The 22,600-nt window shown below is 37.6% G+C and overlaps 3 protein-coding genes across 4 annotated transcripts; 2 read left to right on the forward strand and 1 right to left on the reverse strand.

The window, feature by feature from the left end:
- Nucleotides 1-11,087: 11,087 nt before the first annotated feature.
- On the forward strand, nt 11,088-13,985 carry LOC130099748 (uncharacterized). The gene is made up of 5 exons (XM_056265553.1): nt 11,088-11,129; nt 12,063-12,276; nt 12,577-12,652; nt 12,937-13,211; nt 13,314-13,985. The coding sequence occupies exons 1-5, from the start codon at nt 11,110-11,112 to the stop codon at nt 13,461-13,463; spliced, it is 735 nt and encodes a 244-aa protein (XP_056121528.1). The 5' UTR covers nt 11,088-11,109; the 3' UTR covers nt 13,464-13,985.
- Nucleotides 13,382-16,710, forward strand: LOC130099735 (uncharacterized). 2 transcript variants are annotated; one of them, XM_056265538.1, is made up of 10 exons: nt 13,382-13,454; nt 13,992-14,070; nt 14,215-14,295; nt 14,373-14,578; nt 14,766-14,868; nt 14,952-15,114; nt 15,210-15,310; nt 15,442-15,601; nt 15,924-16,050; nt 16,186-16,710. In XM_056265538.1, exons 2-10 carry the CDS (start codon nt 14,045-14,047, stop codon nt 16,476-16,478), a joined length of 1,260 nt encoding a protein of 419 aa, XP_056121513.1. In that variant the 5' UTR covers nt 13,382-13,454; nt 13,992-14,044; the 3' UTR covers nt 16,479-16,710. The 2 variants fall into 2 exon arrangements, with proteins under 2 accessions (XP_056121513.1, XP_056121518.1); XM_056265543.1 differs by lacking the exon at nt 13,382-13,454 and having other exon boundaries at nt 14,001-14,077; nt 14,225-14,295.
- On the reverse strand, nt 16,707-20,812 carry LOC130099725 (uncharacterized). The gene is made up of 7 exons (XM_056265528.1): nt 20,777-20,812; nt 19,209-19,909; nt 18,862-18,907; nt 18,674-18,765; nt 18,386-18,496; nt 17,091-17,370; nt 16,707-17,001 (listed from the first exon to the last, which is right to left on the reverse strand). Exons 1-7 carry the CDS (start codon nt 20,810-20,812, stop codon nt 16,795-16,797), a joined length of 1,473 nt encoding a protein of 490 aa, XP_056121503.1. The 3' UTR covers nt 16,707-16,794.
- Nucleotides 20,813-22,600: the final 1,788 nt, after the last annotated feature.

Here is a 22,600-nt window from a genome sequence, read left to right on the forward strand (position 1 = left end):
AATATATAGTATGTTTTGTCAATAAACTAATCAACTAAGATGTTATAGTGTTTGTTCAAGCTATATCAAAATAATGAATCCTCAACTTTGAAATATGTATGATCAAACTAAGACATTTATGGAAAAAGACAATTTTCTTTTCAAGATGTTTCCAACTCTAACTTTGAACTGAAATAAAACCATGTCTATATGGTGAAGGGTGTGTGATAGAAGTGTCCAGACGTATGCACCCTGTATTTTCCCTTATATAAATCCAAACAATCTAAAAGCCATTCTTTTTTTAAATCTCCTCATTCTTTGTGCAAGGCTCCTGTAATGATATGGCCTGATAGCACCTAATAGGGCCATTATGGGGAGGGTCTTTGTCTTTCTCAGGTGTGAAATGCCACACATATTAATGAGAGATCACGCCTCCTGCATAAAGCTTTCTCAAACAAAACACGTCATTAAAAATGTAAAATACTTTATTGACTTATCTGAATGAGTAGTCAGGATGATTCTCACATAGTTTTGGAGCAAAAATAGTTTTCTTTAAAAATACGATGGAATATGCGGGATATTTATGCAATTTTATGCGATGAAATTGCGGGAACTTGCAAAAACTGCGGGAACTTGCAAAAACTGCAGTTTGGTGAAAAAGAGAAAAAAAGGTGATTCCCCAACCCCCTGTTCTCACTAGGCTACTACCTTAATGTAAAGAGTCATTTCTTATTACTTCCTATGATAAGCAAGCATACTACATCACAGAAAGTGCTGGGAATATTTAAGTTCTCATCGTGTTTTATTTCAGACCTTAATAAACACATTGTAAGACAACTTATGTATAATAATACATAATAATATGTATTTAAGGGGCCAGACAGGCCAATTTAGCTCAAAAGGAATTATCAATTCATTTATAGGGAATCTTAACAGAATCACTTATACGGCAGAGCAAATGACTCGTCCAGCGGTCATTCGAACGGGCCGTAACTATAACCTGCAGCGGATATAAATATCCAAACTATAGTGAAACACTATTTATTAGCAAGGTAACTTAGATCAGCAGTTTAAGACATTAAATATGTAGCACATAACACATGAACAATTATCTTTAAAATAGAAACAAGACTTTATTGATTATTCTAACACATAAAACTAATATCTTACACAATCACACGCACACACACATTCATACGAGTTGCAGAAAGAAAGAGAGTGAGGAAAGAATGAGTTTTAAGAGTGAGATGGTGAAATCCCAAGTTTCTATATGCACTTATAAGACATTACCTGAACTAACCACCAATCATTAATTTAACCCTTCTATCGTTTCTTAGGCGGGTTATTACATTTTATATCAATGCACCAGTTCAGTTAAGAGTCTGGAGTGCTACTTGCTTGTCCTTGCGTTTCTTGGGGGATTTCGTAAAAGGGGTTTTCCCGGGTCCGTTGCTTGGCTGGCGGTCTTCTCGTGCCTGGATAGATCTTGGGGCTGCCAATCACGTGGTGTGTTGGCGGATGGATGAAAGTCTTTTGAAGTTTGAAGCGCTTTGCAGTCGAAGCGTGTTACAGAAACTTTGCAGCAAAACTTAACTTAGAACCGAGACTCTCAACAGAAAAGAAAGAAAAAACTAAGGAAAGAAAGAAAAGTAAGAAGAGTAGTTATGGCTTGGATGAAGCTGTTTGAACCCATGTTCTTCTGATCTTGTTTGGGTTCTTTTGTCTGCTGGTCTACATGATTACTCGTCTGTCCGGTTACTCGTCATGGGTTCTCCATGACTTCTGTAAATCTGCTCTAGTGAACAAATTCACAAACCAAACCTCGAACCAACTTAACAAAACTCTACATAACTCTTCAGTATAACAGCAACATAATTCTAAGGCTTTGTTCGGGTCTAAGATTTTTAACTCAAATGTTTGTGCAGCCTCCTGGATGAGTTCGGACCAATTAGACACTGTCGTTACTTGAGAGGTGGTATTTTCTTCAGCTCTCATCGTAAATCATGTGTTATCTGGAATCCCTTTACTCTCCAGCTTTAGCAGAGTACAGAGGATGCAGTTTAGACATGATTCCTTTTATAAGAACATTAAATACATTTTACACAGATTTCAATCAAGCCATTAAGAACACATGATCTTACTGATAGGAAACACAATACACTTTCATTCACACATCTAATAGTTATAACAATTACATGACTTGTATGTGATCTAAGCCTAATAGACACATACAGGGGTTGTAGACACAATATATAATTATGTAGTTGAACAATGTTTGATTATAAGTCCGTCAAGAATTGTTTTGGGATGAATTTATGCATTTTATATGTAAAGTCTCTGTGGTTGTAAGAGATTTCAGCTCTGGGTCCTTCAAAGGTATTTATGACTACGGCGGTCTGTTTTAAATCCGTTGTCCTGGGATCAAACACCTTTGTCGTTATCTTGGTAGGTCCATCTCTGAACCAATCAGTCTTTTCCAAACTATCTAACTTTGACAACGTTCGTCCTCTCTTTAGGCTCATCTCTTTGAAGCTTGCAGGGTCATAAAGTTTAGCGTAGACTAGCTGGAGCCGGGATCTTTTATGGTTCAGAGTGTTGAGTTCTGTGTGGAATTATGTTTGAATGAATCACATGGAAGATTCATTTGTGTTTGGTTCGCCCTCAAATCCTACAGTAGACACATAAAAAAGTAATTTTACAGTTTATTATGTACAATTTTACAGTTTACTTAAGTCTGTATGACCATAAATGACGGAGTATTTTAAGTATATTTTGCTGCTATGTGAAAAAAATCGAGCAAAACGCGCCGCCGCGTTTGTCGACCCCAGAGGGTTAATGTCATGTCCGCATCAAGACCCCCGCTGGACCCACTGGCCAGGACTACATCAATAGAAAACTCTTCCCATCCATTCAGATGCAGGCAGTATGTGATGGGAAGGGCAGGTTCCTTCATGTTTTTGTGGGAAATCCTGGTTCTGTCCACAACACTAGAGTCCTGAGAAACAGCTAGATCTATGAAGAGGCATTGTATCCTCCACAAGGATACTTCCTTGTGGGGGATGGAGGCTACCCCTGCATCATCCATCATGATGCCATCATTACTCCATTTCGGGAGCCAGTCCAAGGTAGAGTGCAGGTCCGCTTCAATCACCACCACACCAAGGCTCGCTATATAATTGAGCGGGGCTTTGGTATGATGAAAACACGCTGGAGGTCCCTGCTTTTCAAGTCTATTGAGGTGGACCACACCTTTGCCTCAACAGTTATCATGACGTGTGCAGTTCTGCATAACATTTACTTGACAACAGGAGACATAATTAAAGCCACTGAAGTTGTGGATGATGTAAGTTTACCTCCACCCTGTCCAGTGAGAGGGGTCTGTAGTGGTAATACCTGGCATGAATGACTGGTAGCAAAACTCTCAGCTCCTCAGGTGTATCCGGTGGAGATAAATTAGCATGATTATTTGTAGATACATAAAGATAAATGTTGCTCCACACAATGTTTAAGTTCAGATTGTGTTCAGATAATCTATTTCTGTATGGATAAAAAAATTCCCCATGTCTCTAGCCTCATGTATTAAATTATTTGCAATACCCACATTATCAATAGAAAAAATAGTTTCATACAAATAAACATGTTAGCCAATTATGCCAATATTTTGAATTGTACTCATCTGGCAACTGCGTTTACCATAAAACATCTATTAACGAATATAATGGCACACAAAAAAAATTCTCAAAGCAAAAACGACAAACAGAGATCGTGTTCAACTTTTTTGAATCAACTGTTCAAAGAGGTCAAGGAACCCTTTTTGTAGTAGATTTCATTAATTCGTGAGTGGCGTTTAAATGTTCTTCCTCTTTTTCAGTCTCCTTCTCAAGAAAATCGAACACTGTAGGATCTTCTGTTTTTGGTGGCGGGGGGACCCGAATAAGTACAGGGTTTTTCCTCCTGCATGTTGCTTGTGCCAGACGGTGCAGATGACGTTGTGTCCTCCTCCTACCTTTCCTCCACAGATGCAGCCCATGATTTACATGATGAACAGTATGTTAGGCAGGCTACTTGAACTACTTGAAAGCGAGCCATCAACCTGGCAGCCACGACGTTGGACTTCCATTCATCCTCTGCACCTTCTCTGAGCCCCTTGAGAATTCTATTTGCTGTGATGCATTCATCATAAAGTTCATCCATGCTGACTTTTTGGATGAGGTTGAGCTTATTAGTGATCCTCTCAGTGTCATGAAATCTCTCCTTGCCCTGTCTGCATCATGTGGGAGAAGATGCTGCAGCTTCACCTTAGAAGCTAGCCATACAACTGGTCATCTCTTCTCTGTGTGAGTTTTTGCTTGAAGGTAGACCTGATGAAATATAACTCAATACAGGTGGTTGAATCACTTTCCAGCTTCTTTACAACACCCTCAAATAGGGAGAACAGGAGGTAAACTTCCACATCATCAGCATCTTCCTCAGTTGAGGATTCAATGAGCTTTAACAAAGCTCTGATCTATCTGGGAAGGCTGGGACACACTTCCCCAAGGCTGATTAAATAAGCCTTGAGAGCAGTCCAGGATTGCATAAGCCGGGAGATGGCTGGATTGAGGGACATGTCGAAACATGTCGCAGAATGGCAAACTCCAGACCCCAAAACTCTTTGAGGGATTCCCTTCATATGGCAGATGTGGAGAAGTGGCCTAGACCTTCAGCACAACATTTTCAACATCTACAGTGAGCTGGTCGAGAGCATGCTTCACTGTGTTGTGCACAATATGGGCATGGCAGTTCCCTTGCAGCAGATCTTTTTGCTTTTTCTTTAAGTTGGTGAAGACAGAGTTGTGGATTCCATAATTTGCATTTGTATTGTCTACACTATATGCTGTAACTTGATCTAACGATAAGCCACATTTATCAAGGGATTGTTCTATGTAATCCCAGTAGCTGACTCATCTGCATTCTCTCCAAAATCAAGCATTTCGTTGCAGATCCCAGTTTCTGGCCAGGTGAAACATCTTCCTGTTCCCTTTATTTGATGCATCCGTCTGTATGGAGAATGGGAGGGGGTTTACCTGATGTTATGACGTCAACAACATCAGACACTGCCTTTGGAACAAGGACAACTTTGGCCATTGCTTCTGCCTTTGTTCTCCCGTGAGACATTTTCTTGATGATTTTGGAGTCATGCAGAATCTTTTGGTTGAGCTCGTGTCCAGTCAGCACTGTCATAGCTGAGGTTGTGTCTAACCGTGTGGTACACCTGCGTTAACCTGTTAAGCTTCACCAGAGCGCGGGCGCTCTGAAGCGTTTTTTATTTATTTTATATATATATATTTCAAAGTTACTATCATATTTAATGTTATTAACTTGACAAACTAAAAAGATATAAGACTCAAGTTTCAGTATTTGGCCACTATTGTATTCTGAGAAACTTATAGTGACAGTTATGTCTTAATTTGTGTCAGGAGTTATGAAATTAAAAAATTAGTCGTTACCTTTAATATGAATTATGAGCGTCGGGCGCTCTCATTCAGAAAAAAACTCCCGTGCGATCGTCATGACAGCGCTTGACAAAACAACGTCCATCAGGGCTTTTAGCTCAAACATGTGCAGATTTGGAGAAATATTGATAGATTCTCATAGGTTTACATCAGATTTCTATAGACAGGAATAATATTTGTTGAATTTATACCCAAATGCGTCGATGTAATCATTATTAGCGCTGTATACTCTGATGTACTGTGTTTTCAATTCATACTGGCAGTCTGAGGGCGCTGTGTGCACAGTAAAGTCCATATATGGATCACATGAAGAAGAGCCATAATCATGTGACATTCAGGAAGTCCTGACACAACAAAGCTATCAGAGATTGCTGTAAAGTGCAGATAAAGATGTTTTGAAGACAATAAACATGATTGCAATGATATTTGATTTACCTGTGTTCTTCGAGCCATGTCAGGTATTTTCATAATAATAGATTATATGTATAATGTAACGCTAATCGAAATAGACTTTCACAATGTGCAGAAAACAATAAAATAATATATTTTCTATCAGATTTTTTTATCTGAAGCCAAATCAGATCACAGAAAGTTATTTGATACAGTTTCACTGTGAAAGAACTTTTATAAAAGAAATGAGGGATTGAAACAGTGTGAATTGCTAGTCGTTAGTGATTATAATGCAGACAAAAGAAAAGCATATTTAGAGCCATAACCAGGCTGGAGAGGTGTGATTGTGTGCAGGGGAGACTGACACTGAATGGGGCTCGTTTAGCAACCCAGAAACAATAGAGGCAATAGACTGAATAGATGCTTATAAGATGACAATAAACACCAGTTTGCATTTTAGAGTCTAATCAAAATAAAGTCATATGACATGATCTTGAAAAACATTGAACTAAATACAGAGTTTTAGACTTATCATCTTCAGATTTTAAATATAACATGGTCAGACATGTGGCTTTAGCTGCAGTGCATTTCTAGATTGCTACAATGCCAACTTCAATTTTATTTTCATGAAGATGTTTCATAAAAATAAATGTATAATAACTTTACAAAACTTTGAAGCTATTTATAACTATTTTTTTTTTCATTATGACAATAATTAATTCTACATTTACAATAAACTTCCAGGTGTCAGCTTTCAAATGAGATCTTACTTGTGCTTTTAGTACAAAGGGTTCATGAACTGTATCTGTTTCAGTTTGGGTATGCCATATCTGGGGATTTTTCAAAAATGGGGTTGCAGCTTAACAGTAACTCAGCTGCTGTAACGTAGAGGGAAGTAGAATGAAAAATTGCTAATGAACTTTATATAGGTGTCACAGTCACCAGATACCATCCAGCTCTTCACTACATTTCCCAGCATCCTCCTTGGCCCACACCTGCACCTCCTTCACAATTACCCGCACCTGCCTGCCATCATCCTCTTCTCTCACGTCAAGTCAAATATATTTATATAGCGCTTTTTACAATACAGATTGTGTCAAAGCTGATTCACAGTATCAATTTAAAACAACTTAACAGTGTTTGTTTATGACTTGACCTAATTTTTTTTTGAAATTGGAACTTTTGACCTCATCTTCTTCTGCCACACCTGTAACACACCTGTGACAATAGGGAGATACAGTACAGATTTTGGCTAAAATATTTTGGCAGTGAAACCACACATAAATAACCTATCTACAAACATTTCTAAATTTAAGTAAAAAATTTAATAATTTTTATTGGTAAGCATCTATTTATGTATTTATTTATAAATGTTTATATATAATAATCCTTCTTTAAGGCAAGCGATAATTGGTCAGGAAGAAATGTGTAGTCTGACATGTTTCATGTTCATGACACGACAAGAATTTAGGAATCAAAAATCACATTAGCTGACACAGTGACTATCGTAACAGACAAAAATATTGCGTAGCCTGAACCCAGCATAAGATAAACACAATTTTACTTGGACTACAGCTGATATAATCTATTTTAGCATTCTGCCTTGCTGCTCTGGTCGCCTTTAAAAAACCTTCAGGAAATGTTCATACTGAAGGTCAAGCTGTGATAGAAATTTTGACTGTAGAGGAATGGTTGTTTCTCGTTTGAACTCTGCATTCAACTGAATGTAGAAAGTTAACACAAAATTATTTTCACCAATAAGTTATCCCTCACTACAAGACATATTCTAGTAAACACCAGTCACAAACCACAAACACATCAAAGAGAGCTGGTCATCTCATTACGAAGTCGCTGATCATAGGAGCACAACGAAGAACTTCATGTCTTCTAAGTGCAACTGTTCTCTGCATTTTAGTTTTAATAGTCTCTCTGTTCATTTCTTAACATCTGAAAGGAGCTCTACTCTTGCAATCTCCAGAGTCTGATCGTTCTCTCCATTGGGACTCTCTTCGGAGTTTGTATTGAACGATTAATCCCTCAAGTATGTCAGACTTTAGTTTAATATCGGGGATAAGCAGTATCCCTTCTCTAAAGACACTATTGGCATGTTCAAGTTTGAATTCTGCATCATATGAGAAATGTGGAATGCTAAAGTTATCAGGCCAAGAGGGTCGTGTGGTGGTGGATTCTGGAGAGAATAGGATGATGGTATTGGAAGAACAGGATGAGGAAAGTTCAGAATATCCTTGAGCAGAAATTGAACTCTTCAATGTGCCAGACAGAGTAACATTCAGAGGTGTGAAGGAGTCAGTCATGTGTATTATTTTGATTGTGTGTTTGTTCTTTATTTTATTAATGGAAGTCAAGTTCATAAACTAGTCATGAACTGCAGTCGAAACGGATCTTGTAGTTTACACTGACTCCTTACCCCATCCTCCAGTTTGGTCATGGTTTCAGGCAAGCCAGTTGGAAAAAACACTCTTGGGCAGTTGTTCTCACCTAAAATTACTCTTAAGTACAGCTGACGTCGTCATAGTCCAATCAGGTCAGATTCCTTTATTTATACCCGTAGATAAATTTAAGTTCCAGAGAACAAGTTTAGGCTATTTCTCAAACATATAAACGATAACACCATACAGATGTCGTTGTTTGTATAAGGTGGATAAGGAGAAAATTAAGCAAATAGTGAACACATAAAATACCTGTGGGCAAAAAATAAAAGCATGTTGATGATGAAACAAGTTTGGCTACGGTCCTTTTCAACCTGGAAAAACTTAAGACCTAAATTACATACTTTTTGTATACTATGTAATACCATTGTTCATGAAAGTAGCTTTTCTATTAATGGAAACAAAAACTACCTGCTTACGTACTTTGCACAGCTGTATTGGTAGAAAGTAACTGCAGTGTTTCCCAGTAGCTGCGTTTACATGGTTCAATCGGAATGAAATCAATCCGATTGATGAATCCGAACACTGTGTTTACATGAACGATAAATAAAGTAATCGGGTTGATGTGCGCGTTTATATGTCACAAGATTCAAATCGGAATTGATTTTTTGACATGCGCACACTGCACGAATATGCCGCTGATCGCACATAAATATTCTCCTCTATTGGTTCTTTATTTTTTTTAAACAGCAGACTTAATATTCATCCGTCTCTGGTCATGATTTGGAGACGATTAGCATGAACCGTTTTGCCGCGCTGCTTATATTGATCACGCAGTAAAACCCCGCGCCCAAAACCAGTCGTCCATGGATGATAATCTGAAACAAGCACTGGTGGGACGTTGTCCTGCTTCACTTCACAGACGCTGAGTGAAATGAGAATTTTTTAATAACGGAACACTCATTTATATTAACTTTATTCAACAGGAAGAACAGCTCGTTCCGTGCGTCATACGTCATTACGCTATTTTAACGTCATTGTACATGCGCAGTCCTTTTAGTTTCGGTTTTCAATCCGATCAAGTGTTTACATGTTCTCTTGATCGGATTACAAAAGGAGTAAACCACCCCTTTCAATCGGATCGAAATTTCAATCGGATCGAGCTCAATCGGATCGATTAAGGTGTTTACATGAAGGTTTTTTAGTCCGATTAAGCCGTCAATCCGATTATAAGTGTCCATGTAAACACAGCTAGTGATTACCTATACTTATTTACCTGCAAAAATTTAACCGCTGAGCTTTTGTAAGTGAAGAATAGGGCTGTCGTGTTCAAAGAATTTCCCTTGCGGTGATTTATGAGTGGCAACTTTTTAAATTATTTGCTAAATTTAATTTACAGTATAAATAAGTGTTACCACGTGGGCAGCTGGCACGAAGATGAAGGAGATTAAAAAACAACTCAGGCTTTATTAATAATCCAAACACTGAATGAACACGCAGGCAAATAATGCAAACCACACAATGGTTTTTGTGTTGGCCATGTGCTCCTCTGTTCCTGCCTCCTTGTTACCAATTACCACGCCCTCTTGTTTAGTTTAGCCTTCTTGCAGCTCAAACAGTAGAGCATTGGCGCTTGCAACACCAAGGTCATGGGTTCGATTCCCAGGGAAAGCAAGAACTGATAAGAATGTAAATGTATACCTTGAAATGCAATGTAAGTTGCTTTGGATAAAAGCGTCTGCCAATTGCATAAATTAAAATGTAGTCGTTGATGAGTCCTCATTAGTCTGAGTGTGCTCACCTGTTCCTCATCTTCTCAGCTCTCCCTTTATAATGTGTCATCTTTCCCTCTTGTTTTGCCTGTTCATTGTGTGTGTGCCTACTCTTGCCACCGTGTACTTATGTGTGCTACCCTTTTCATTGTTCAAGTTGGAGATAGTAGTGGTGGCGAGATGAAGCCTCAATAAGCATAAAGCATAAGTGGTTCATAAAATGGTTCATTTCTCGAGGCTTAACCCTCTGGGGCCTGACGTGTTTTCTGGGCCCTGGATGTGTTCTGACATGCTCTGACATTTGTGCTTATTTCTATTACTTGTGACATTTTCATGGCTAAAAGTCTTATTACACTTTATTCAGCACAAACTCTGCTACAATAATATGTTTATGCGTGGTTTGTGAAAAAACAAAAAGAAATTGTCACTGAAATAAGGTCATGAAACCCATACTGGTTATTTATTAAGGGTGTCACGATTTCGAAATTAAGTCACGATCTCGAACGTCGAATTAAAAAATGGAATCGTCGATGCTGCCACACCCCCATGTCACGGAAAAAACACGCGTCCTTCAACAAGTGCTGCGAGTCAACCTCTATGGAGTCAAAATAGGGCCATATATATCTTCAAAATAAAACAATGTTTCGGAAAAAAAAAAAAAAAAATTTGCAAAAAAAAAAAAAAGTTTTGCAAATAAAAATAGAGTATTGAGAAAAAAAATGCTTTTTTGCGAGTAAAAAAAATTATTGCAAAAGAAAAGTTAACCACTGGGGGGAAAAATAAAGTTTAGCAAAGTAAAACTTCAGCAGCATTGACTTTGCAACACATATTTCCCTTTGCGCCGCTCCTTTAAATCCGCGTTTCAGTCATCCGTGCCTCTGCGGCGCACGCTTTCCTTTGCGCTTCCTTTTTCTTTGCGCCTCGCTTTGTGTCCCTGATTTGACGTGGGGGCGGGGTCAAGAGGTTGGGGGGTGGGGTCAAGAGGTTGGGGTGTGTACAAGGGACGAAGGCGCGTCCCTCTCGTTTACGTCATCAGCGCGAGCCCCAGACCGAGTGGATCGATCGAAATGGCGGAGCAGAGACATGCGGGTGATGGATCACAGGTATGTATTATTGATAGCTTTCTTCAAGTTCGCTAGATAGACCGATAACTATATGTAACTATGTGTATCAACGCGTTTGCTCAAGTTAAGTAAGTTAGAGATCAATTAATGCGGTTAATGTGGCGATTAGCTAATCGTCGGCGGCTGTACATTTCTCTCAATATGCATACCTTTCACGTTGTTTTATAATTAATAAATAATAATTATTATTATCCACGCCCTAGTTGTATTATGGACTATAAACGATGCCAAAGGTGTCTCTCAAAATATACTGTAAATTGAAAACAAATAATACAAAACAAATGCCTTGTATGTGCAAACATAATTTGAAATAAACCTCTTTCTGATTCCGAACAAGTTGATTTATATACAGTAGGTCACATCCCTATAGACTATGTTTAAAAGCTGTGATGTTGTTTATATGATACATTGTTACTGCACTTATTCTAGATCAGTTGTGTGAAACTCAATTCCTGGAGGGCCACAGCTCTGCACAGTTTAGCTCAAACCAGCTCCAACCCACACCTGTTTGGAGGTTTCTAGTAATCCTGAAGATCTTGATTAGCTGAATCAGATGTGTTTGATTAGGGTTTGTGCTAAACTGTGCAGAGCTGTGGCCCTCCAGGAACTGAGTTTAAAACCCCTGATCCAGATAATCCTATATGACGTTGTCATGACATATTTAACAGAGAGAATATTCAGATGTCTGTACAGCTGCACAGAATTTAATAGGTCTTCTGACCCAAAGCCTTGGTCAGATTCAGTCAGCTCAGGGTCAGCAGCAGCAGCCACAACAACGACAGCAGCCTCCTGCTATTTCTCAGCCTCGAATAGAGCAGGATATGGCCAGGTTGCCGCATCCACATCTAATTATCTTAATAATTGTCTTTTGAATGTTTACTATTATAATTAACATTGTTTTATTATTTGTAGATCTTTTCCTGGGATGTTTAAAAAAGCGAAGAAGAAAACTCCAAATCCACAAATACATGTGAAAGCCACACCTTGGAAACCATTTGCTGTTTCCATATATTTAATGAGCAGCAACACTGACACCTCACCCACACCTTCTGAAGAGCTTGAACTACTCCAGGCCGGACTAGGAAAACGGGTGATTACAATTTCATCCAATGTGAACCATTCGGATGTAAGTTCATTTTATAGTACAATCTAATTTGTTAGTTTGTGCCATCTGATTTTAGAGCAGGATTATTTATATATCACCCTGCGAATAATATATAATTAACTGCTTCAAAGTAATATTCCACTTTCAAAACATGCAGAGTTGAATGAACATAATTTGCTTAAACATAGTAAAATGTGAATGTGAATTAGTATGTATAAAAATGACAAACAAATGCACGTAAAATTTTCAATGTGATAAAGATTTAGTTTTTACTTTGTATGGTTGTTTGAGAACCCTTGTTCTGTTTCATGTTTATTTCAGTTATGCAAGCTCCTTGAAGCTGAATTTCCAAAGATGAAGTCACTTACTGGAGGGTGGTTACTTTATAAGGCACCAGGTATGCTGTACTGTCAACCAGAACAGACACAAACATGAATATCTGAGTAGAGTATACTGCAGTGCAAGTAATTTCCATAGGTAGTTATTAATTGAACATTTCCCCTGGCATTCTAACCTTAAATCCCAGGCTACATCCTTTTTTAATAATAGTACACAGGGAAGTGTTAATAGAATATGGGAAGCACTGTTTTTTGACATCGTTTTTAGCTACAGTATAAAGCCCAATTATATAGTAAAGACCTTTTTATTGCTGGATTTGTTAATGTGTTTTTAAATTGTCAGGTGGGAATGGAAGAAGAAAGCTTACTGTTGTCCCTCCAGACTCCGAGGGTTATACAGGAAGCCTTCTCAAAATGGCTACCACCACGGGAAGAACAGGACTGTATATGGTCCCTCTTCAAGATGAGTTGGGTCTTGATCCACTGCCATTCTCAGCAGAAGAGTTTGCTAAGATGCCGAAGGTTGAATGTCGTACTTGTAAAACCACAATGCCACTACCAGTTTTGTACTTGCATGTTAAATCTTGTGGTGGCTGCACACAGTCAGTTAATGATGAGGTATGTTGTTTACACAATGACATTTTTTAGTAGAATTTATTATAACATTTTTCAGTTAAGTTTTCTTTTCGGCAGAATATATATCTCGTTTTGTCATTTCAGACTACTGAAGATGATGATGATGAAGATGTAAAAGTAGTTGGTGAGATTACCAGAGCAGTTACCCCTACAGCCCCGGCTTCTACACCTACACCCACCACTTCAATACAAACTTGGTCTCCTACACCCACCACAAGTTTTGAGGTGAGCTAAATGAAAATGCTGTGTTTTTAATATTCAAAATATTTGAGAATACATTTGCTTTTCATTTTAATATAAGTGCATAAGGACCAGTGCAGTTAGTAAAATTAATTAGTTAATGTTAAGATTTTATTACTAACGGTAATGGTATTTTCTTTGTAGTGCCTTATTGTCAAGCACTTTTGATTAATTGATTGTAATTATACTGTCTCTCATTGGTACATAAAGACCATTTTGCAAGAGGTAAATAACACTGGTTGAGAAAAATGCCCTATTTTCATAGTTTTAAAACACTACACAAATGTTAGAAGTCAATACAATTTACTAAACATTTAGAACTGAATCAGAATGTTTTTTGTAAAGTAAAAAAAAACTGAAACAGCGAGTGCTTGTTTAGATCTTGCAAAATACTCGGTGACCAAAGTATTTAAAGTGACAAATTAAACAAATTACTTGATTGGAGTTTGGAAATAACCAATTGTGTTTTAATTGGGATTTTATTGTATAATACTTAATCAGTTGTCCTTTTGCCATTTATAGGATGAGGGACAGTGTCCCATTTGTTTAGACACATTTTCACGACAGAGTTGCCCATGCATGCAAGTGTTTGTGGAGATGGGTAATTTGTAATGATATGAAAAGTTATTTCTTTTACAGACATTTAATAAGGTTATGTATTAAAAACATGTTTTGAGTATTATAAGTGTTATAACATGTTGTAAATGTTATAAGAAGTCAATCTAACCATTGGGTATGTACTCAGTATATTACAGACACAGGATTATGAGAGCAGTCCTCCGTGTGGCACATCAGTACAGCAAAACCAAGGCCCAGACATGAAATGGTACAGTCTATTTATTACATTTTAACAACCCTGAGACATCAGAATTCTTTACTAATCCTTTTTTCCTGTTTTTATAGTCCAGATGATGTATTGCGTTGTTTGGCAAGTAGGGTGGATGACGGCAAAGATTTCAAGATCTGTGTTTCTCGAAATGACTTCTATCAAAGAGCTATGGTGCAGTGGCAAAGACAAAAGAGAGGAACCCCGGGCAATACTTTGCGTGTGACATTTTTGGGGGAAGCAGGTGTTGACACAGGTGCCATTCGTAAGGAATTTCTTTCAGGCAAGTCAGGTTCACAATTGCCTTATTAGGTTTTTATATTCATCGTAACAATTTAAAGTTTAGAAAAAAAATAAACAGTTACCACATGTGTCATTATGAGATTTGGTATGTTTTAATGTGCTTATAATTGTACAATGTAGTAAATAACATTCTTTTTTAACATGTGCATTTGTATATTTGTTTGTAGATTTGATTGGTGAGATTGAAAAACACCTCTTTGAGCATAGAGGACACCAGAGAGGGAAGAGCCCCATCTACTCCCTAAGTAATCTGGAGAAGGGATTTTTTAGGTTAGTAATATTTTACATTGTAGTAACATGTCAGTTGTCATTTTTGCATAAAACTAAATATTACTTTGTATTCTTTCTTTCAGGACTGCTGGAGAAGTGTTTTGTGTTAGTCTCGCTCAGGGTGGGCCTGCCCCCCGTTTCTTGAGGCCGTGGTGCTTTGCTTATCTCTCATCTGGAGACTTGGATGAATCAACTCTCACTATAGATGATGTGGATGATGCTGAACTTTATAATTTGATTAAAAAGGTAGCAATTTTTTTCTCCAAAAAAAAACTGATTTCATAAAAGCTATTTCTACGCAAGCACACCATTTGTCACAGTTTACGTGTTTGTGTTTTCAGGTGGAGGAAGAAGAAACTGATCTCTCTGCATGGAATGATCAAATAATTAACTGTGGTTTTACTGGGGCCATTAAACCTGAGAACAAAGAGGCCATAATAAGGTCAGAAAAAGTCTTATAACTTCTTTACATTTTAAACCTTGCAAACAGTTTTAATTTTGCTGCCTACCAGATATACTGATTAGCCACAACACTGTCTATATTATGCAAGAATTTCCTGGTTCTTTTTTCAGATCAATTGTGCTGCATGCAACTCTACGTTTGGTCCCTTTGATGAAGCATATCCGAAAAGGTCTTGAAGTCTATAATTTTGTGGACCTCCTGGAAAACCATTCCGGACTGTGCCGCCAGTTCTTTGTCCCTGATGAAGTGGATGATGATGATGATGATAAGGTATCAATAACTGAAAATATAACTTTTTCATTTTAGAAATGGTTTGATTTTATGAATATTATATATAGGAAAATTATTATTTGCCAAGTTAAAAAATAATTGTCAAACACTAGAAAATGGATTGCTCTTAATACCTCAGTAATGGTTTCCTGTAGCTTATTGGTTAGATAACAGTGCTAGCATAGCCCAAGGGCTTGGGTTCGATCTCAGGGATTGCACATACTTAAAACAAATGTTATTATAGTAATAAAGTAGCTTTGGATAAAAGCCAAATGCATATTTGTATATGTACCTGAAAATGAATGGTTGTTTTTTCCCACAGGCTGATGCAGACTTCATCATGCAGAACATTCTTCCGAAAATGTCGGAGAAGGGATCAGTACGAGAGACTTATGAAACGGCTATAATCAACTTTCTGCAAGACTTTCTCCAAGAAATTGAAAGCTGTGGTATGTATGAACTGACAGTTGATTTAGTATAAATATTGTTAAAAAAACTGCAGATTACACAAATTAATGTTAAAATGTAATTGATCTAATTCAGACAATACCAACCCTAGAGATAACAAGTTCTTTTGCTTGTAGAGGATAACCCTGATGGAGACATCCTGCCCTTAACTGTCCCCCGTGTAATGCAATGGCTCACTGGCCAGGGACACAAGCCTCTTCTAATGTCAGAACTCAAAGAATTCAAAATTTCTCTTCATTTTGACCATGAGTGTATGCAGAGGATGCCAGAACATAAAATATGCTTCCCAGTTGTAAGTGCCTGTGCCAGAAAAATTACATTTCCCACGGTACACATGGGTGACTACAGTTCTTTTAAATCAGTCATGTTGCAAGCCATTCAGTTTGACGACGGTTTTAACAGAATTTAAAATGGTACTTAATGTATGGAATTGTACATGTTCAGGAAAAAGACCTTTTATACATTGGTAAATGTTCTTATGGTTTTGCAATTTATTGTGTTTGCGTAGAGAACACAACATGTTACATATTGTAAAATTGAATATCTTAATGCATGTGTTAAGAGAACACAAGTTGTTATGCAAGTGTTTTTCTGCTTTAAATATAGCCAATCCAGAAAATAAAACAAGCATGCAATGTCAACTTAAGTTTGTTTTTTATTGAATTGGATGTTAATTTGCTTCTAAATGGATCATTTGGTCACTTCAATGATTGATTTAGTGTCAATTAAGAATGAAGCAGCACAAAATTTAAAACTTCTAAATACTTGTCTCTTCCATAGTTTTGAGAGTGTGAGGTTGGGTTAAAAAAAGTTTGAATTTGGGCCTTAAGTTCTTCAGTTAAGGGGCATTCGACTGGAGGAACTACAATTCCTGTCCACGGCTGGTCAGAGATACTGTCTGTGTCCCAGTCAGAATCGTCGCCTTGTGCAATCTGTTAAAAGTTGGTAATAGTTTATGGACATTGGGGCAATATCTTGCATGAAAACATTACATACTTTAAAAGACAAATTCTTAAAATACCTCAGATAGGACTGGAGGAGGAGTGACAGGGTTTTGCAGGAGTCCAATTTCCCACAACTGGTCTGGGCTTCGATTACGCTCTGTGCGGAGAGGATGGTTATTCCACCCGCTGGTAAAGGAGTCGAGGCTGGCCTGGAGACGAGGCAGAAACACAAAGTGACAACAAAAGAGGTGAAGGCTGTTGGTTGGCTCTAGAAATCCTTCCTCTTCAAGGCTGTGCAAAACATCATAATAGATGTTTGTAACTGCCATCCATATGTCACGCCAAAGGCGCTCAATGCTAAAAATGGAAGAGAAAACAGTGAGTAATGTTTAACAAATCATCATTCTTAGAAACAGAACACTTTAAAATTCATATCAAGCTTTAACTAATTAAGTTGGCTTGTGAGAGCCAACTTACTGATGTTGTCTTTAAACGTATTATTATTAGTGGTGCTTGCCAAAGGCAAGGCAACACTAGTGTTCTCTTGCATACTTATTAGTTGAAATCCAAATCTTTATTATTCCGTATTCTTCCGTGGTCGCTTTCAACTCCTCTCTACTTTGTGCTACAAAAACCATTAAACTATCAAAATGTTCAGCTTTTCAAGGACTTGTGTGCTATTATTTATCTTTTTGATTTGACTTTCAGATTTCTTACAAATTAATATTAAAAATCATAAAAATCCCATTGACTTTCATTGCAAAAGTTCAAATTGAGCCAAGACTACGGTGGCCCAGTAGTGTACAACACAAAAACTCAAATCTAAACTCCCTGAAGCCCTAGACTCAATTAAACTACCATTCTATTTGTACTAATGAACTTTATCTATCTTTCTAACTAATCTATCTTTCTAACTAATCCTCCTTTCTTTCTAACTAATCCTTCTTTCTTTCTCTTTCTTTCTACCTAATCTTTCTTTACCTAATCTTTCTTTCTTTCTAACCTTTCTTTCTAACCTATCTTTCTAACTAATATTTCTTTCTTTCTAACTTTATCTATCTTTCTTTCTAACTTATCTATCTTTCTAACTGATCTAACTTTCTAACTAATCTCTTTCTTTTTTGCATTTCAAGCATTCACACGCATGTTCCACAAGAAATGCAATTTTTCTAGTTATTCTTCTCATTATTTTTCCGGACAAAAGTTTGGCGCAACACTTTAAACGATAAACTACTTTAAACGATAAACTACTTTAAACGATAAACGACTTTAAACGATAAACTACTTTAAACGTTCTGGTCCAAACTTTCACAAGTCAACTTAAAGTTTGTCTCGACGAACTTTTTTTTTTTTAGTTTATATTGCTGCTTACCGCTGGTTATGCACGCTTTTTCCTGAGATGTAGCTTCCCCTGCCACAACCTCGCACAGAAAACATACATCTGGCAATCTCTACATTCTCAACGCCTTGGTCTCCTCGAACTCTAAATGCAAAAAATTAAATATGACAAGGTATTTTAGAAAAGAAACCTAACAGTGTTTAAACAAGCAGGGATTCATTTACATTTAGCTTACGCTTTTATCCAAAGTGACGTTCACAAAAGAAGCAATCATTACTGGAGCAAAGCATTCATACACACTAATGATGTAAGTTGTCTTACCTCAATGGAAATCCATGTCTCTCCACCGACTGAAGGAAAAAACCGAGGCCAGTGGATGCCTTGTTATCAGTTGCAGCTCCAAGGTACATGATCTGAGAGACATAAAGTAAAGTTAGACTTATGCATTCCATCAGGAATTTGATTTGTACAAAATTTATAGACCAACAATGCATTAAAGAGAAAAATACCTTTCTGGAGTACCCATCAATGGCACCGAATATCACAAGGCCATATCTAATAAAAGATAATCTGTTATTACCAGTTGAAATGCGTATGTAAACTGTAGAGAAACTCACATGCATAATAAAAGTCATTTTTAAGGATTAAAAATATCAAATATCAAAAAAATCTTGGCCATTACTTATATTCCTTCATACATTTTAAAAGAATTTAAATAGAATTAGAAAACACAGAAACTCACAAATAATGACTTCACATAATGTAATCTGATCACAATGTGTGATATTTTCACAGAAAGGGTCACATATACTTTTATCAGTAGCATTACATCAATGGCTTGACACGCATGACATACCTTATCAGCTTATGGTTTGTGTCTACGTGAACAAGATGAAGAGGGCCCTTGACGGAATAAGTCCTTCTGACTACACATCTCAATTGTGTAATTCTTGCTAGTATTCCAGCAGAGTCCACTCGATGCATGGAATCCCAAACTCTTGTCCATGGCACACGATGACCCAAGGCTTGTAAGTGTCCCTTCACCATTCTATGGCCTAGGTGTGGACTTTTAGCTTTGATTGATCTCACTAGGATGTCAAGTTCTTCATCTGTGATTTTACTGTAGGTGTCCTTTAGAGAAATGCCATACTCAGTGAGGCGACGTTTGATTGTCCTTGTTGACACACCAAGAAGCTCGGCAATACATGTAACAGATAGCTGCATATTAACTAGGTACTGAAGATGTTCTCTGGAGATGATAAACTTTGGGGGCCCCCTAACTCCAAATTCCACTTCAAGGGCAGTAATAGGTTCATTGTTATTGTCAATATGCCTATCCACTATGTTTTTCAAGGTTGACAGTTCGCCAAGGAGTTCCTCTGGGACTGAAATTTGATCATAGACTGATGAAATGAAGAGAAGCTCATGACCGCATAAAAACTGCAAATAATCTAAATCTAGGGGTAGGCGACTCATTGTATCCTGCAGTTTGGATAGCAGTCTTTCCATGATCATCCTTCCCAACTGGTGACTTGTGGCATCATTAGGTCCATGTACCTAAAGATAAGAATTTATTTGATTAAATGTATTAAAAATGATTTACAAATTGATATGCGAGTCAGCTAAAGTTAAAACACCCTTAGGAGTTTGGCTGGTGTGTGCGTGTTGAGTTCTGTGCATGCATCTGTGTGTGTTTTGTGCACGATTGTTTCTTATTTGACTGTTTTCACGATTCTGATCAGTAGGAAATGCTGCTCTATGTAAAAGCAGTTCGAGTTTGAGTCACTTATAACGTGCATTTGAAAAAGCAACACCAGTCGAACATCATCATTATTGTTAATATACTTTATTATCATGAAAATACCTGAGAAGGTTTTAAGAATATTGATAAAATGATGTTCATATGCATTTCCTATAACTAGTTATGTGTGTTATTGTCTTCCTCTACTGCGCTTATTTTGAGTTTTCGCACGAGAGCGACCTCTAGCTTTCGGGTGCAACAGTATTTTACCTATTTCACCCACAAGCTGTTCATAAATAAATCATGTACAATATAATGTCTGTTAATCGTGACAGCCTTATTTGTGATAACGCCTAGGTAAAGGTTGCAGTTACTCTTAACGTCTCAGGTCAAAGAACATAACGTTACGGGTCACATGACAACAGAACATGGCGGATGCAGTAACGTATGTTTGAATGCTATTTCCACCACCCATACTATATTGTGCCTTTTTTTGCGGATTACATTTAAAGATTTCAAATGCAAAAAGCCTCTACAGGCCCATCTCCATCAAAAAATGAGAGTATGATGTTCAGTGAAAGCTCTCCACACATAAAAATTCCCCTCTGGCCGGTCTGAAGTATCTGTTATTAATAATATATGAGTCTAATAATAATAATAAAAAAGCTATCAATAATACATACCTGTGATCCATCACCCGCATGTCTCTGCTCCGCCATTTCGATCGATCCACTCGGTCTGGGGCTCGCGCTGATGACGTAAACGAGAGGGACGCGCCTTCGTCCCTTGTACACACCCCAACCTCTTGACCCCACCCCCCAACCTCTTGACCCCGCCCCCACGTCAAATCAGGGACACAAAGCGAGGCGCAAAGAAAAAGGAAGCGCAAAGGAAAGCGTGCGCCGCAGAGGCACGGATGACTGAAACGCGGATTTAAAGGAGCGGCGCAAAGGGAAATATGTGTTGCAAAGTCAATGCTGCTGAAGTTTTACTTTGCTAAACTTTATTTTTCCCCCCAGTGGTTAACTTTTCTTTTGCAATAATTTTTTTTACTCGCAAAAAAGCATTTTTTTCTCAATACTCTATTTTTATTTGCACAACTTTTTTTTTTTTTGCACAACTTTTTTTTTTTTTTGCGAAAAATTCTTTTATTTTGCAGATATATATGGCCCTATTTTGACTCCATAAACCTCCTCTAACTTAGCTACAGCCAGTCAAAAGATAGCATGGCAACTGCAGATCCAGGAGACCCATCGACAGAACTTGAACCGTCTACTCTTTCATTGAAGTCACCGTTGTGGAAGTATTTTGGATTTCCAGTGAGTTATGTTGTCAACGTTCGCGTTCAACGTTCGCGCTTCAAAAAAGCTACAGTTTGCAAGCTCTGCTATGTGCGTGTACCATATTCTTCCACTGACAGCACGCCTTACATGGCAGGGCATCTCCACAAAAACATAGATTTATCTGTTAAATCAACAACTGTTTGTTTGTTTTGTGAACTTGAATGTCGTCATCTGCCGTCGAGGCGGCTTTATGTATGTGTGCAAAGAAAACCATCTCTCAGAGAGCGCGCGAGTACTGAATAGTTTAAAATCGCTTGAATGTTCAAACTGGTAAGACTTAAAGATGTGCAAATGGTAAACTTTAGTTACTCACGATGCAATGCTGGCCCGATTATGCAAGTGACAATTCCGTCATGTCACGACTCCCGAGCAGCGCGCTTGACAATTGCCTTGTGCAACCCATTTTGAGAGACTGAGAGAGAGAAACGCGGCACCGCTGAACACTCGCACTGTTTGTGAAATTGCATTTCGCAGACAGTTTAAAATGACTGATTTGATTTTATAATCTGCGTATGGGCAGGTTATTTTGCTTAAGTTTCCAATTGACTAAAGATATAAGGTATTATATTATAAGCACTTTGTTGTTAATAAATGTTTTAAATTTGACAATGTAGTGTGGTACATTGCGAACAAACGTCAGATATTATATTGCATAAAAGTATATTTTAAAAATGGCATAGCAACCTGTGCTTTAAAAAAAAATAAAAATGTAAAAATCGAGAATCGAACCGTGACCTTAGAATCGAAAATTCAATCGAATCGAAGATTTGGAGAATCGTGACGCCCCTATTATTTATGCATAAGACTATTGAAAATTGTATCATGTAGCCTAGAATATTTGCTTCAAAACTATGTGAAAATCATCATGTGTACTCGTTCAGATAAAACAATATATTGATTTAAAATTTGTAAGACATGTTTTGTGTGAGAAAGCTCTATGCAAGGAGGCGTGAATCATCATGAATATTGATGTGTTTCACACCTGAGAAAGACAAAGACCATCCCATAATGGCCCTATCAGGTGCTATCAGGCCCTGTCATTATGAGGAACCTTGCACAAAAAATGAGGAGAGCTTTAAAAAAGAATGGCTTTTTGGTTGTTTGGATTTATTTACAACACATCATATTCTAGTAAACACCAGTTACAAACAACAGACACATCAA

The sequence above is a fragment of the Rhinichthys klamathensis genome, unplaced genomic scaffold (assembly GCF_029890125.1).
Source record: "Rhinichthys klamathensis goyatoka isolate OS25496 unplaced genomic scaffold, OSU_Roscu_1.1 h1tg000011l_1, whole genome shotgun sequence".
NCBI classification, from domain to species: Eukaryota; Metazoa; Chordata; class Actinopteri; order Cypriniformes; family Leuciscidae; genus Rhinichthys; species Rhinichthys klamathensis.

Coding starts and splice junctions, on each gene's coding strand:
- LOC130099748 (XM_056265553.1), top strand. CDS start 11,110: ATGCGGGTGATGGATCACAG. Junction 11,130..12,062: donor ATGCGGGTGATGGATCACAG/GTATGTATTATT, acceptor TATTATTTGTAG/ATCTTTTCCTGGGATGTTTA. Junction 12,277..12,576: donor CCAATGTGAACCATTCGGAT/GTAAGTTCATTT, acceptor TGTTTATTTCAG/TTATGCAAGCTCCTTGAAGC.
- LOC130099725 (XM_056265528.1), bottom strand. CDS start 20,812: ATGGCGGAGCAGAGACATGCGGGTGATGGATCACAG. Junction 18,766..18,861: donor TTGATGGGTACTCCAGAAAG/GTATTTTTCTCT, acceptor TATGTCTCTCAG/ATCATGTACCTTGGAGCTGC. Junction 17,371..18,385: donor AAAAGCGTGCATAACCAGCG/GTAAGCAGCAAT, acceptor TTCCATTTTTAG/CATTGAGCGCCTTTGGCGTG.
- LOC130099735 (XM_056265538.1), top strand. CDS start 14,045: ATGCATGCAAGTGTTTGTGGAGATGG. Junction 14,579..14,765: donor TCGTAAGGAATTTCTTTCAG/GCAAGTCAGGTT, acceptor ATTTGTTTGTAG/ATTTGATTGGTGAGATTGAA. Junction 15,115..15,209: donor TTTATAATTTGATTAAAAAG/GTAGCAATTTTT, acceptor TTGTGTTTTCAG/GTGGAGGAAGAAGAAACTGA.